This window comes from Notothenia rossii, assembly GCF_949606895.1.
Source record: "Notothenia rossii genome assembly, chromosome: 8".
NCBI classification, from domain to species: Eukaryota; Metazoa; Chordata; class Actinopteri; order Perciformes; family Nototheniidae; genus Notothenia; species Notothenia rossii.
Genome location: NC_136906.1, coordinates 5,965,958 through 5,981,311, shown reverse-complemented (window position 1 = coordinate 5,981,311; position 15,354 = coordinate 5,965,958). Strand labels below are relative to the sequence as shown.

The window sequence follows — 15,354 nt, the reverse complement described above, 5'->3', positions numbered from 1 at the left end:
TTTTTTAAAGAATTCATAAGAAAGAATGGAGATATGTGAAATGGGACACACCAGTGAAATATCCAGAGCGTTAGACAGGGGGCACTAAACAGAAAGTATTTAAAATATGTATTACTAACACATCTAGAATCAGACAGAGTTCCTGCTCTACAGAAACGCCTAACACTAACCAAATCACATAAAAGGAGGCTATACTTAACTACTAATTGGTAAAAACAATTATTTAATCAGTCTCAAAATAGGTTTAAAATAGATAAGCTATAACAAACACAGACAGATGGCACAGGAAGTTATAGTGCAAATTCAATGCTTTTCAAAGAGTGACTTAAAAGATAGCTATTTTTGGTTGAGTAATATGAAATCCTTTGATTGGGTGTTTGTGAGGAGCCTCAGAAAGGGAGTATTTCAACATGTCTGTGAAACAAAGCCACAGTGCCTACATGCCAGTGAGTGATCCTGACCACAGTCCCTGCTGCTTTACACAACAATAAAGCTCTGTCTGTGGTCGCCTGTCTTACACAACCCGGCCCTGACATTTCAAAAGTCCTATTAGAAAAGAACAGCCCAAGTGTATTTTCACAGGATTTACAGGGGTAATAGAGTGGTGCAGGAATGAGTCCTCAAACCTGGACATTAGTTAGCATTTGAGCACCTCTAGGTTCCCTGGAGAGATGTTCTTTTGTTTTGTTCTACATCATGAAATACATCACTAAATATCCAACTAGTTAATGTTTGAAGCTTCTTGTGTCTTGAAAACTGCATTTGCTAACAAGAGCCAACTGAACATTAGCCGCCTTTAGCTTAGCGGTGGGGACGTGAAGTCATGTGACCGTGATGTAGTTCAATGCAAAGGTAAAAAGCTAACGTTAGGCTATAAAGGAACTACAGCACGGTCACATGACTTCACGTCACCACCGCTAAGCTAAAGGCGGCTAATGTTGGGCTCTAAAGGAACTACAGCACGGTCACATGACTTCACGTCACCACCGCTAAGCTAAAGGCGGCTAATGTTGGGCTCTAAAGGAACTACAGCACGGTCACATGACTTCACGTCACCACCGCTAAGCTAAAGGCGGCTAATGTTGGGCTATAAAGGAACTACAGCACGGTCACATGACTTCACGTCACCACCGCTAATCTAAAGGAGGCTAATGTTGGGCTATAAAGGAACTACAGCACGGTCGCATGACTTCACGTCACCACCGCTAAGCTAAAGGCGGCTAATGTTGGGCTCTAAAGGAACTACAGCACGGTCACATGACTTCACATCACCACCGCTAAGCTAAAGGCGGCTAATGTTGGGCTATAAAGGGACTACAGCTCGGTCACATGACTTCACGTCACCACCGCTAAGCTAAAGGCGGCTAATGTTGGGCTCTAAAGGAACTACAGCACGGTCACATGACTTCACATCACCACCGCTAAGCTAAAGGCGGCTAATGTTGGGCTATAAAGGAACTACAGCACGGTCACATGACTTCACGTCACCACCGCTAAGCTAAAGGCGGCTAATATTGGGCTCTAAAGGAACTACAGCACGGTCACATGACTTCACGTCACCACCGCTAAGCTAAAGGCGGCTAATGTTGGGCTATAAAGGAACTACAGCACGGTCACATGACTTCACGTCACCACCACTAAGCTAAAGGCGGCTAATGTTGGGCTATAAAGGAACTACAGCACGGTCGCATGACTTCACGTCACCACCGCTAAGCTAAAGGCGGCTAATGTTGGGCTATAAAGGAACTACAGCACGGTCACATGACTTCACGTCACCACCGCTAAGCTAAAGGTGGCTAATGTTGGGCTATAAAGGGACTACAGCTCGGTCACATGACTTTACCTCACCACCGCTAAGCTAAAGGCGGCTAATGTTCGGCGTCATGGCTGTCTAGTCGTCTCATTTAGACACTTGTTAGCATTAGTAACCGTTGTTTTTAAGACACATTGAAGCTTCAGACATTCACCAGTGGAGTATTTACTGATGTATTTTATGTCGTAGAACAACACGTGAAACTCTCTCAAGCTTGTGTTAACAACAGACCTTTTTCAGGCGTCTAAACACAAGCACGTTAATAAAAAACATTGATTTTAGGAGGAAGGAACGGGAAGTGGTCAAATGCTAACTCATATCTGGGTTTTAGGATTCATTCCTGCACCACTCTATATGTGGAGATTATCCTACTGAACAAAACATGTAAGTATTATCAAAATGTGTTGGCCAAAGATCTAATTTTCTGCACTATTCCAAATCCAATGAAATAAATGGCTTTTTGTCAAGGGAGTGCTTGTGTCGCTTACTTTTGGATCGGCCTACAAAAATATGTCATCCCTTCACCGCTCAATTTCAAAGACTTTGGATGTGTGTGTTCTTCAGAAAGAGGCGGGGCCACAGTGTTTTGTGTCATGATCCTTTATATATACAGTCTATGGTCTTGACCCTCACCTCTCCTCAGGCTGTTGACCAATTGGAAAAGTGTCACTGAGTTGGTTTTTATGATACGTTTCTGCACAGGCCTGTCCCTCACACACATTCCTACAAACACATATTCCTAACATGTACACATTCTCATCTCATCTACAAGATCAGTGACACAGGGCCATGGTTTCTGGAATACAATTAACACACACACACACACACACACATTTAAAATACATGCTACATACTCATCACCCTCTGAGGGAGTGACACATCGCCACAGGCACTAGAGGAACAACACACACCCTCAAACACACACTCAGAGCTTCCACTTCTCACTATTTTTTTTCCTACTAATAGTCACCTCCCCAGTGTGCGTCCATTATTATATTTTGGCCTTTGTCCGACAATCTTTGAAAGCAACCTCAGCCTCCATTCATTACTAAGAAAATAGAGCCTGTGTGCAAAAACCTGTTGTTCCTACTTGTCAAAATGTTCCTCCTGGAAGGAAAAGCCACATTTTTCCGACCTCCTATCGCCCCGAAAACAAATATCCATTGTCTCAGAGTCCTAATAGTCTGAAAATACACACTTACCCTGCAACTAACTTAAGCACAAGCTCATTGTATTGCAGATTTACCGCAATATTTATTGTAAATTGTTCATATTTATTCACATGCTTGTGTAAACGTGTAACAGTAGAGGCACTAAATACAAACATGAACCTGAAAATGAGCATCATACGTCCCTTTTAAGGCATTCAATATGTTACATTACATTACATATCGTTTAGCTGATGCTTTTATCTGTTTTGTTTTACTTATATTGCATGTTATTAAGAACATTTTTTGTTGTGTTTTGAGCAACGTACATGTATGGTAAAACTAAACCAATAAATAAAAAGTAAAAAAAATTGAGGTAAACTTTGAGTTAAGGCAAAATAAAACCAAATCAAGGCGTCAAATAATATGCTAAACAGACAAAATAAGGGAATGTCTCTGTAAGCATGTGCCTCGTTGGCTGTCTGCCTTGTGGTTTTAAATGAGAATCAGCAGCAGGAGTCTTTATTATGAACCTCTGTACAATTTGAAGGCTGCAGAACAGCTTCAAGCGGGGCGAACATTGTGTGTAAGCCACCGTTTACATTCAATACAAAAAAAAATCCTCATATGTTGTCAAGCCGGCCTGTTTCCATAGTGACTTCATTCACTTCCTCACCCAGAGTGCTCTTTCTTTAGACCTCACTCTTTTCTCTTTATAACCCCGCCTTGATATCACTACAGTTAACTTCACATGACTTCTTCTCCTTCTTCTTCTTCTTCTTCTCTGGGAACATTTCTGCTCCTCCTGTTTCCTGCTATAACTGCCACCCCTGCGTTTATGTCGCCCCCACAAATAGCCTCTCTTTCTGTCTCTCAATGAAATCCAGACACACACTGTACTCTCGCTGCGAGTCACAAAGAAAACAACTCCGGGTTGTAGCTATGGCAACTCCAAATATGAGTCATCTCACAGCCGCGCCCATCATCAACTGATCACCCCCCCTTACACACACACCGCAGCTTCATTGGCATACACACACAAACACAAAGCTTTGAAGCCACGTTGTGAAGTTTTTTTTAAGGATTTAAACTATATGGCTGATATTGAGGCGTGGGTATGAGTCCTGAACATATGAGTTAGCATTTTAACATTTCCGTGTTCCCTTATTTAGATGTCAATGTTCTTTTGAAAGTGTTGTTGTGGACATCACTGGTGAACATCTCAAACTTCTATGTGTCTTAAAAAAGGCGGTTGCTAACAAGTGTCTATAAATGAGAACATTAAACGTCATCACGCCCAACATTATCTACCTTTAGCTTAGCGGTGGTGAAGTGAACTTACGGACCGTGATGTTGTTTGTTTATAGGCTAATGTTCGCTTAAGAGATTTTCAAATGTTGTTCTACGACATAAATAACATCAGTAAATACCCCAGTGGTGAATTTCTGAAGGTTTTACGTGTCCAAAAAATGTCGGATGCTAACAAGTTGCTTAAAACGACTATAGCCTTTGTCATCACGCCGAACGTTAGCACCTTTTGCTAAGCGTGGTGACGTAGCTTTTTTCTTCTGGATATCTGAATTTACACTTCAACTATTATAAAAATAGTGGTGTTAATATGTGGAGATTATTCTGCTGAACCAAACGTGTAAGTATCCTAAATGTGTGTTGGTCACAGAGTTTATTTTCCGGAATATTCCAAAATCCAAAGGAAAAATCCCATTTGCTTTCTGTCAAGGTAACCCTTCTGATGCTACCTTCACTATGTTTTTTTTTGGTGATGCTAACTAATGGGTCGGTCCACAAAAGCACGTCATCCCTGCACCACACTATTTGTCACCACTTCTAACCTAATGTTGAGGAAGAGGTGAAAGACAGCCCTTTATAAGTGTTTAAGTGTGAGAACATCGCCAGTCTGCCCTCAGCTGATAACATCATGACCACAATGTGATGACTGATCTCAGCTTGGCACCGTCACTGATCGTTAGATGGTGGTGTTGGTACTGAGCTCTTGTTTCTTGGCGGTTTTGGTTGACGTACAGCAGACGATATATTTCTTTTTTATCATGAATAGACGGAACATCCTCAGTTTATTGAACTTTTTATCAGTTTGTCTTCAGGCCAGATGTTGGTTTGGATGAACACTGGCTGGCAATAGAGATTACATTTCAGTTGAGTAAATAAAAAACAAACATTGAAATGCAAATAGGTGTAAATGACATACAAAAGTGACTCACTGTGTGACTTATTCAATCAATTAAATGATGGGTTTGACAAAGCAGAGGATGTTATTTTAAAGGAGGGCAAAGGTCAACAAACCCAAATGTCATGGTTGGTGCATCTGAGGACAACATGTGTTTTTGAGTAAATGCCGACTAAATATTATTTTTAAAGAATTTTTAATCTATTCATTATGGCCACTAGTATGAAACTGATGGAAAACCATAAATATGTATTGAGTTAAGTGTGTGTCTGTGTGTGTGGAAAAGTCCTCAAGAATACATCAGTGAAAAGTTATCAACAGTTACTAATGTAAAGCAATGCAGCATTGGCCTCTAGTGGACAAAAGTAGATTGTTTTATACAGTACATGCTTCTCAGTGGAAATACTGGCCCTTGTGACTAAAAATGTATTATATATTACATTATCAGTGTTGTTTTTTTGATGCTGGTGCAAAATGTATGCAATATGTTACTGTTGTCACAAAATAATATGAAAATATGAAAAAAAAATGCTTTTTGTTGTGGAACTTTTTTTTGAAGCAATTTAGCGAATCACTCTGAAGTTTTGAGGGGATACTTGTCTTTTGGCTGGTGTTTTGAGGGATCTGTAAGTCATTATAAGGACTCCGAATTATTATCAGAATGATTGCTAAGTTTCTTGGAAAAACAAGAATTTTTTTCAAAAGAATTATGAAAGATTTTCTCAGTATCTTGAAATAGTGACTCAGAATCTTAAAATTATAACTTTAAAATATGACTTCATTAAAAAAATCTCAAGCTTTCTACCTAATTGCTAGTTAATATATCAAAGGAATGCCTCAATTAATCCAAAAAGATAACTTATTATCTAAAAGTAACCACAAATGTCCCATCAATTGAGTTAGACAAATTAGTATCTTAAAATACCGACATAGTATCTCAAAATATTGATAAACCTTCACTGGATAATAACATTGAAATAATGACTCATGATGGTTTCTCATTTTGAGATATGATGTCATTATTTTTGAGAACGTTCCAACATTTGTTTGGCATGTAAGCTATTGTTTTGACATAAGTAGTCATTAAGAGGAAGTTTCGATTCATTTTAAGATACTAAATTGTAATTTTTTGGCACTAAATCATAATTTCTGAGATACTATGTCGTTATCTTGGGATGCTAACTCAAAATGTATGAGACAGTTTCTCAGAACTTTGAGATACTAATTCATTATTTTGATGTATTTAATAAATACTATTTATTATTATTATTAGCAGGCAGAAATGGGCTTCCAATCTGCACGTTATAATCCAGTTTGAGACAAACACCTGGGTAATTAAGACCAATTAACGATCAGGTGTGTTGGCCGGAATTCTACAAAGTCCTGCTGCTGTTTCCTCTGCCCCAGTGCGTTTGTGCTGCATAGAGAAACTCTTATTTGAAATGAATTTAAGACAAAATGGACACTTATTCATCGTCCTTCATATTTACACCATCACAACAATAACTTTATCTGTTCATTCATCCTCAAACTCTGCTCTTCACGATGAAAGAAGAAGCGTTTTAACGACTAAAGGCCTCAGAGAGCGGATAAACCTCGACTCAAAACGGGAAGAAGAGTCGAGAATACTCCCTTTTCTAAACTCCGCAATCCAAAACAAGATTGGATTCAAACTAGAAACAAACATGGCGTCTTCTTTGATTGGAAACATCTTCAAAGACCGCAACAAACCGAAGCGAAGCAACCCTCCGAATGAAGAATGTAACGAAGGGGAAATCGAGCTTTTCACTCCGGGAAAGTTTTATATTCCTGGACAATTTGAAGCAAACCCGCTGGTGGGTTACCAGGCAAATTCTGCTTCAGGTAAGATACTTATATTACTTTTTCTACTTCTCGTGTTAAGACTTTTTTAAAATTATTATTATTACTTTGACTTTTTTTGTATTGTCTTGGTTTCTCTAATATATAAAATGTTGTGAATATGGTGTTTTTTTTGTTATGGTTTTTATATATTTTTTGTAAAGCACTTTAAATGACCTTTTTTTTTAATTGTGCTATAACTAATCTTACCTTGTCTAAAACTATACCAAATTGAAACACAAGCGTTGAACTCTATTTCTTAAATTAAAAAAACCCATTTATCATCAGGTTAGTAAAACAATTATTGCTTATGGGTTGCTCTATACTTTATAAGGCAAGACCTCCCGTCAATTAGATTTTATTTGTTTTAAAGCATGTGAAACCTTACATTTTTGTGATCTACTTTGCAAAATCATATAGCTGTATTTCAAATACTTTTAACTTTTATTTTTGGAATTCTGTTACTTCCAAGTTTCACCATTGCCTATTTTACGCATTACAATTCTAACTGAACACCTTAAAATAGTTGTAATCACATCTAGTAGTAGTTTGGTCCTGTGCCACAGATTTAGTTCATTATAGCTGCAAAGAAACACCTCATTTTCAATATATCTAATTAGCTTTTCCCAACAAGGATTATCCCCCCAATTTTTTTTTAATGAAAATTGTTTTTATTCATCACAGATGGATAACTAATTTAAGGAATTCATATTACTTCATACAATTTTTGAGAATAGCCTATCTTTTGTACATTTGGCTGACACAGTATTCCATTCAGTGGTTTTATTTCATTGGCTGATATCCACTATGTTGACCAAGGTTCTCTCTATCTGACTGCCACCTACTTTGCAGTATATTGAGAAAAAACGTGCACGCTTGAAATGTCTTCTATACCTTGATTTACAGGGATTGTGTGAACTGTTTTAATCTTAATTTATGATTCTGCAAATTGTGTTTCTATTACTTGGAGGCCTTTTTTGCTCCACTAAACTACGGACACTTTGTAATCCCTGTGTACTCTGGTTTGTTTCTGTCCTCCAGTTCATGCTGAGGTCAGAGAGGAGGTCAGAGGTCAAAGGCTCAGTGCCTCAAAGGAGAGCTGGCGGAAGCTGAAGCCAGTCGTGGATTGTGGAAACGACGCCATGACCCTCACAGTGAAGTGGAGACGAGCCGTACAACTGCAGCTGAGCCGGGGTGAAGACACTCACCTTTTGGATATTTTATTAGAAATTCAATTTACAGATATATATATTACCCAGTATGGTAGCAACCGGGCCTGCCGGGGTCTATTTTCTTATCTTAAGAGTGAAATTAAAGGTATAATATTTGACTTGTCTCTCTATAAAATGTCTAAAAACAACTTTAAATACGAGTTCCTTATCCAAAATGTTTCCAATAACTTTCTAGCATAGAGAAATACTAAGTTAAGGTAATGTTCCGTATTACTTGATCGTCTGTGATGGAGACGGATACCCCTTTAAACATATAATGTGGCCATCTGTGAAACATCAATTGACATTTATATTGAGTTTCCCGCCACATTTTGACAACTATTTTCTATCTTTGTTTTCAATGGTATATTTGAATGATTTTAGACATGGTACATCTGGTGTCTTTGTACATATTTTATCCTTATTCATGTAACAATTTGTCATTTTCTCACCGTACTTTCTATTCTCATTATCTCGCTTTCATTTCAACGCTTTTTTTTGCATATTTGTAATAGTTTTTTTAATAGCTTATATATTTTTAATGGCTGATTCTGACATCAAAGTGTTCTGTTAGATAGATAGATAGATAGATAGATAGATAGATCGATAAGTACTTTATTGATCCCAATTTGGGAAATGTTTGTGTTGCAGCTGTATAAAAAAACACACAAGGTAATGTACATAAGAGAAACTAAGACACAGAAATAAACAGTCCAAAAATATTTCAGAAATAAAATAAATAAAAAAGGGTTTAGCACAATTAATCAAAATGATATCAAAATCGCCAAATGGACTAGTCCAATACAAGAACAAACAATGTTAGCAAGCAAAATGCAATGTCTGTTAAAATGCTTAATTTTTAATAACATTTGTTTTGGTGTCTGGCTCAGTGAACGAGTCGTCGGTGCCTCTGAGCCAGCCTCCTCCTCAGTGTGGATACTCTGTGCAGAACACATGGAGAGACCTCAGCCTGATCGCTCGCTACGACGCCTGCCACGTCAAACAGGAGGTAACATATCCATACATTTCAATCTAGACCAGGGGTGTCCAAACTACGGCCCGGGGGCCAAATGCGCCCCGCGGACAATTTTGAATCGGCCCTCGGCAAATTCAAGAATGTATAATGCTGGCGGCCCACAAATGAAACTTGAGCTTGTATTGTACTTCTTAAATATATCTGTAAACATATATTACACAGTAGTATTCATGTGTTAATAAGCCCAATTTCAGTCAATTAAAGTTGGAAACATTTTCTAACAAATTTAAGTTGATAAGAAAAAAGCCCAATAACTTATTTAAATCACAACTTTGAAATGTTTCCTCTTATTATAAGCAATCTGAAGCTTCTGTTTTAAGGAATGAGCAAATGAAACCCTCTGGAAAGCTGGGATTTAGGCTGCAGCATAATTTACTTACATTTGATTTATTTGACCAACTTATAACTTCAATTATGAGGCAATAAACCTGACCTCTAGTGAGTGACCCAGTCCTCAATGTCTTTACAGTGTGAATAAAAGTTTCCTCGTACCAAACTAAATCTGTTTTTAGAATCTGATGAATCATACCTTTTAATGTAGATGACTCAGTCCACTCTCATGTCATCTTGACAAGAAAGATGGAGGCTTTAATGGAGCGTTGACTCATTTTTAAAAGGACTTTTTTAACGAGTAAAACCTGGTCTCTTAATTATAGATGCATCTTCTCTAATAGATGTAAAAAGTTTTTGTTCACGGCCAGAAGTGGGAAGTAGTAGAGTACAAATACTTTGTCACTGTAAGTATATTTTTCTGGTATCAGTACTTTGCTCCACTACTTATTTTTCTGACCACTTTCTACTTCTTACATGTTGAACTCAAATACCTGTACTTTCTACTTCTTACATGTTGAACCCAAATACCTGTACTTTCTACTTCTTACATGTTGAACTCAAATACCTGTACTTTCTACTTCTCTCATTTTCCAAACAGGCTGGTTCCTTTAGTTTGAATGTGTGTTTGGTGGCGTGATCATTATTATTTAGAGTCATTGCGTGCCTATTGATTTGAACACGATCCGTGTATCCATCATTTCCTGGTCTTCTCTAAAGAAGAGGGACCAATGAAAACGTTGTCATGTTGCCGTTGGTCACCATGGAAACATTCATTAGCTAACAATGACATTATTGTTCTATGAATATAAAGGGAGGTCAGGTACTTTTTAAAACAGCTGCTAGTTATGGGTACTTTTTACTGAAGTGCATTTCAAAGCCTCTTTACTTTGACTTGAGTAAAGAAGTTTAGTCAGTACTTCTACTTTTACCAGAGTATTTTTAAACACGAGTATCTGTACTTCTACTTGAGTAAAGGATGTGTGCACTTTTGCCATCTCTGCTCACGGCAGACTGAGTATCAAGGATGCTGTTTGTGTTCAGGAGGAGGGTTTTGTGTTGCCCTTGCTGTGGAGGGGGACTCCAGTGAAGATGTCCTGCCCGACCCCTCAGACCCAGCTTCGGGCCTCGGGACCCTTGTCTCTCTGTTGCTCTCTGCATGAGATGACCCTCAGTGTGCAGGGACCCCATGCTGCTGAGGACATCAGGGTGAACGGTAATTTACTTGCACTAAACATCTCGTGTGAGTGTCAGTTTGGGAAGGGAGGCATGTGGGAGGGGGGAGGAGAGGTTTGGTCAGTGTTTGTTTGTTTTGAAAAAAACACAAATGAGTGGTGATGAAGTATTAATTGGTACCAAGTCAAATGTTGTTGCCAAAAAAATTCTTGGTGTCATAAAATCTTGAATATAATGTAATTATACCCTCACTCATCCTGTAAAAAAAAGAGGAGCCTTTGACCTTAGATTTTCATCGACATAACTACACTGTAGCTATGTACGTACGACAATAAATGAATCTAATGATAGATTTTTCATTCTTTTATCACTCGGTATTTCTCTAGATCAGGGGTGTCAAACTCAATTTCAATGTGGGCCACATTAGCATTATGGTAGCGCTCAAAGGGCCGGTTGTAACTTTAAGACTATATAAATATACATGCATATATAATATATATTAAATAATGTATTATATTACATTATTGCATATATAATATATATTAAATAATGTATTATATTACATTATTGGCTCTGCATTGGATTATTATCAGTTCTGGTAATAACTTCATAAATAGCTACGTCTGAAAGCAGAAGTCTAGGGCAAATAATTGAAAGCAAATATTCAAGAATTACAGTAGATTATATTCTTTGGAAGCTCGTGCGGGCCACATAAATTGAGGGCCTTGAGTTTGACACCCTTGCTCTAGATGGTCTTTTAAAAGAATGTTTTTTTCCTTCCCGTTACAGTCAGAGGAGAATGGGCCCCCCTGTTGGTGTTAGAGGAGCTGTGTGGATACACAGTGGAGATACGAGACGCTGAGATTATAATCGCTGCTCCATTTATTACCTGTGGCATCACAGACATGGTGAGTTTCAAGAAGTCACTATTCATAAGACGATACTACATATATTGTACGTGTACTATAATACATTTGTAGAAGGGCTGTATATCTTAAAGGTCCCATGTCATGCTTTTCCGGTTATTACCCGTCCCCTTGTGTGTTTTTCTGCATGTAAACGGTCTGCAGAGTCACAAACCCTCAAAGTACACCCTGTAGCGAGTAAAACTCTAACACAGAGAAGACCTGTCTATGCTGCCCCAGAACGCCTCGTTGGAGATTTATCTTTTTCCGTTTGTTTCTTCTTGGGTTCAGTGTGCGAAGAAGTACACGTCCCACCGTCCGGGACGTGTTATTTACAATATCGGACAAGTAGATCTTTAAATTGACTTGTCCGGCGGACAAGTGACGTTTTTCGCCCTGATTTATTAACAAATGATTGATAAATTCAGTTTACAAAAGGTAGAACTCATTCGCAAGTTGTACGTGTCCGCCATTGTTCGTTTAGAAATGTTAGTTTCGGTTCTGCTTGTCGATTCCTAAGGAAATGCATCTCGCCGCTTTCTGTACAGTTAGACGGGGGCGGGAAGTGTAGCACAGTGTCAGAGTTGGGAAGCAAAACTTGGTTCCGAGTAGGAACAAGAAATAACATAATAACCTTTCGACATTTTTGTAAATGTGACTTAAATCAATTTTCTTTACATTTTCTGTAAACTTTCTCACAAAAAAATCTCTCTTTTTCAGGATGGAAAACACGGTCTGTCTCTTCAGATAGAAGAAAACACCTTCAAAGTGGCCTGTCCTGTGTCTCCCCCTGAAGAACTCAGACCTTCCCATCGTCCTCCTAGTCTTCAAACAGGGAACATTCCTGAATCCCTGGAGTCTTTTCCATGGGCCCCCACCTTTCTTCTTGGCCCCTCTTAACTACCCCCACCCTACATACCACCACAAGTACCCTCCTCCTGATGAATCATCTTCCACTGGTGAGCTTTCATTAGCTCCTCCTGTTGATTCGCCTTCAGACGACCTCCACCAGATTCCTGTACATTTCAATATCCCCACTCCTCAGTCATCTCTGGAAAATGTAGAAAATTCACATCCAGTGTATCCGGATCCGCAAGAAACTCATGTGATGGGTGTCACGATGAAGCTAGGTGCTGCTTCTTCCCCTGTAACCATTCAAGATGAAGCACCTTCTCTGCAGCCTTCGAGCCACGGCTTCAATTCCTACTATCACTACTACCACCACCCTAAAGTACCTTTTCCTGACACAACTCAAAACCCCGGTCCAGTTCCTGAGGAGCCTGGAATACAATCTTTTACCAATCCTCCTCAAAACCCGGGATTCCTAGAGAACTCCCACATTCTTCAGCCAGTGGCGGATGCTGCTTCTCTGCCAATTTCCACCCTTCCAACATCTGCACCTCATCCTCCACATCCTTATCCATTCCCATACCATTACTTCCCATACTTCGTTAGAGGCGAGGCTAAAAGATTGCTGCCTCTCGATCCCGAAATGACTCCAAGTTTGTCCGAAGATCAGAAGTCGGACACCTCCGTTCATCCTCGCTCATCACAAGTGTACGATGAACACAACCCCTTCAATCCATACTATCACTACTACCACCCTAAAATCCCTCAACCTGGTCCACCTCAAGACCAAGACCTGCGTCCCGAGGAGTCTGTGGATCTACCTTTAACAGATCCTCCTCAAAACCCTGAATCTCCACAGGACTCACAACAGTTTCTTCAGCCTGGCACAGAAGCTGCCTCTCTTATTTCCACCCTTCCTCCAAAAACCTCTACACCCTCACATCCCTATCCCTTCCCTTTCCATTACTTCCCACACATTGGTCCGGAAGAGGCCCAAAGGTTGCCTCCTTTAGATCCCGAAACCACTCCAAATTTGTCAGAAGATCGGAATTCTGTCACATCCATTCATCATTGCTCATCTGATGCTGAGGCAACTTCTTTAACTTCTAGTCCTCCAGAAAGTCATCCAATGAATTCACCTGATGTACCTTATCCTCCACATCCTTATCCATTCCCGTACTATTACTTCCCTCATATAGCTCCTGGCGAGGACAAAGGATTGCCGCCTCTCGATCCTGAAATGACTCCAAATTCGTCAGAAGATCAGAAGTCGGACACCTCCGTTCATCCTCGTTCATCACAAGTCCACAACGAACTCAACCCCTTCAATCCATACCATCACTACTTCCACCACCCTGAAATCCCTCAACCTGGTCCACCTCAAGACCCTGATTCAGGCCCTGAAGTACCTGGAGAACAGTCTTTAACTCGTTTTACTCAAAACCCTGAATTCCTAGAGAAATCTCATCAGTTCCTTCAGCCTGCACCTGAGGCGGCCTCTTTTACTTCTAGTCTTCCAGAGAGTCCTCCAAAAACATCTGCACCTTTTCCTACACATCGTTATCCATTCCCATACTATTACTTGCCACATATCGCTCAGAGCAATGTTCAAAGATTACCTCCTCTAAGTCCGGAAGGGAATCCAGATTTGTCCGAAGATCAAAGGTCTGACACCTCTGTTCATCCTCGCTCATCACAAGTCCATGATGAACACAACTCCTTCAATCCGTACTATCACTACTTCCACCACCCTGAAACCCCTCAACCTGGTCCACCTCAAGACCCTGATTCAGGACCTGAAGTACCTGGAGAACGATCTTTAACTCATTTTACTCAAAACCCTGAATTCCTAGAGAAATCTCACCAGTTCCTTCAGCCTGCACCTGAGGCGGCCTCTTTTACTTCTAGTCTTCCAGAGAGTCCTCCAAAAACATCTGCACAAGATGCACTTCCTCCTCCTCATCCTTATCGATTTCCATACCATTACTTCCTGCATATCGCTAGAGGAGATGTTAAAAGGTCGGCTCCTCTCGATCCAGAAACGGGACCGGACAACTCCGTTCATCCTCGATCGTCCCAACCCAACTCCTTTAATCCATACTATCACTACCAACATCTTAAAATCCCTCTTCCTGGCAATCCTCAAGAAACCGATCCAGGTCCTGAAGAGCCTGGAGAACTCTCTTTAACTAATCTTCCTCAAAACTGTGAATTCCTAGAGAACTCACACCAACTTCTTCAGTCTGGACCTGAGTCAGCATCTTTTACTTCTAGCCCTCCAGAAAGTCCTCCAAAAGCATCTGCACCTGATGCACCCCCTCCTCCACATCCTTATCCATTCCCATACTATTACTTTCCACATATTGCTCGGAGCGATGTTCAAAGATTGCCTCCTCTAAGACCGGAAGCGAATCCAGATTTGTCCGAAGATCAAAGGTCTGACGCTTCTGTTCGTCCTCGTTCGTCACAACTCCATGATGAACACAACTCCTTCAATCCATACTATCACTACTTCCACCACCCTGAAACCCCTCAACCTGATCCACCTCAAGACCCTGATTCAGTACCTGGAGAACGATCTTTAACTCATTTTACTCAAAACCCTGAATTCCTAGAGAAATCTCACCAGTTCCTTCAGCCTGCACCTGAGGCGGCCTCTTTTACTTCTAGTCTTCCAGAGAGTCCTCCAAAAACATCTGCACAAGATGCACTTCCTCCTCCAAATCCTTATCCATTTCCATACCATTACTTCCTGCATATCGCTAGAAGAGATGTTAAAAGGTCGGCTCCTCTCGATCCAGAAACGGGACCGGACAACTCTGT

General features: G+C 40.0%; 1 protein-coding gene across 1 annotated transcript; it reads left to right on the top strand.

Moving 5' to 3' along the window:
- Positions 1–6,515: 6,515 nt before the first annotated feature.
- Positions 6,516–12,593, top strand: LOC307015125 (uncharacterized protein). The gene is made up of 6 exons (XM_079643531.1): positions 6,516–7,027; positions 8,066–8,218; positions 9,126–9,244; positions 10,646–10,817; positions 11,567–11,685; positions 12,403–12,593. Exons 1-6 carry the CDS (start codon positions 6,607–6,609, stop codon positions 12,580–12,582), a joined length of 1,164 nt encoding a protein of 387 aa, XP_079499657.1. The 5' UTR covers positions 6,516–6,606; the 3' UTR covers positions 12,583–12,593.
- The last annotated feature ends 2,761 nt before the right edge of the window (positions 12,594–15,354 follow it).